This window comes from Entelurus aequoreus, linkage group LG25 (assembly GCF_033978785.1).
Source record: "Entelurus aequoreus isolate RoL-2023_Sb linkage group LG25, RoL_Eaeq_v1.1, whole genome shotgun sequence".
In the NCBI taxonomy this organism is placed as follows: Eukaryota; Metazoa; Chordata; class Actinopteri; order Syngnathiformes; family Syngnathidae; genus Entelurus; species Entelurus aequoreus.
The window spans coordinates 39,551,972-39,553,084 of record NC_084755.1 but is presented as its reverse complement, the minus strand read 5'-3'; the positions used below and the strand labels follow the sequence as shown (position 1 = coordinate 39,553,084).

Below are 1,113 nucleotides of genomic sequence, written 5' to 3'. Positions count from 1 at the left end.
CATAAATATTGTTACTTGGAGCTATCGTGTTAACATGCTAACTGTTAGCATATTCACATTTTAGCCTATTTTATATGTACAAATGTCATAAATAATGCTTAGAACTATCTTGTTAACTAGCTAACTATTAGCATTTTAGCCAATGTTGTAGGTATAAAACTACAAGGCATAAATATTGTTACTTGGCATTATCTTGTTAACATGCTCACTGTTAGCATATTCGCATTTTAGCCTATTTTGTATATACAAATGTCATAAATATTACTTAGGGCTATCTTGTTAACGAGCTAACTATTAGCATTTTAGCCAATGTTGTAGGTATAAAACTACAAGGCATAAATATTGTTACTTGGAGCTATCGTGTTAACATGCTAACTGTTAGCATATTCGCATTTTAGCCTATTTTATATGCAAAAATGTCATAAATATTACTTAGAACTATCTTGCTAACTAGCTAACTATTAGCATTTTAGCCAATGTTGTAGGTATAAAACTACAAGGCATAAATATTGTTACTTGGCCTTATCTTGTTAACATGCTCACTGTTAGCATTTTAGCCATTTTGTAGGTATTACTGGAATAAATATTATTAGTTTCAAATGATTTAAAATGGTGGGAAATGCTTCATTGCGAGGGAATTTGTGTGTTTTTAAAAGTATTGTTAGTATTTATTCTAAAATATTTGTTCAACGTGACACAAAAGTCTCAGATCTGGCCCCTGTGAGCCGCCGTACAACAGACCAGCGCTCACAGTGACGTCACAGTAAACAACCCTGGGTGCAGTAACACCGAATAACCAGCGGGGGGCGCAGCTGTACCGTCACGTCACTGAAGAGGAGATGATGCTGGCCCTTTAAGACGTGACGCAGATCAACCAGCGCTCCGCTTTTGTGCAGCTAGCAGCGGCTCACTGCAGCAGAGAGCTCGGCCGCCCGGTGCGAACGGCTCGGCCCCTCCCCCGGTCCCTTGGAGCTCCGCTGTGCCGTCACCATGGAGTTTTTACTGGGGAACCCGTTCAGCACTCCTGTAGGACAGCGGATCGGTGAGTTTGTTCGCACATCCGCCCGGCATGGTTACAACGTAGTGGCCCAATTGTGAGTCATTGTGAGTCAT

The 1,113-nt window shown here is 40.6% G+C and overlaps 1 protein-coding gene across 3 annotated transcripts in view; it reads left to right on the top strand.

Annotated features, from left to right (window-relative positions):
• Positions 1 to 850: 850 nt before the first annotated feature.
• Positions 851 to 1,113, top strand: part of LOC133642236 (target of Myb1 membrane trafficking protein-like) — a 36,326-nt gene continuing 36,063 nt past the window's right edge. For 2 of the 3 annotated variants that reach the window (XM_062036328.1, XM_062036326.1), the window contains exon 1: positions 853 to 1,042. In XM_062036328.1, coding sequence (XP_061892312.1) covers positions 991 to 1,042 — 52 coding nt within the window. In that variant the 5' untranslated portion in view covers positions 853 to 990. Of the gene's footprint in view, positions 1,043 to 1,113 lie in introns of all 3 variants that reach the window. The other variant, XM_062036327.1, reaches the window with a different exon arrangement.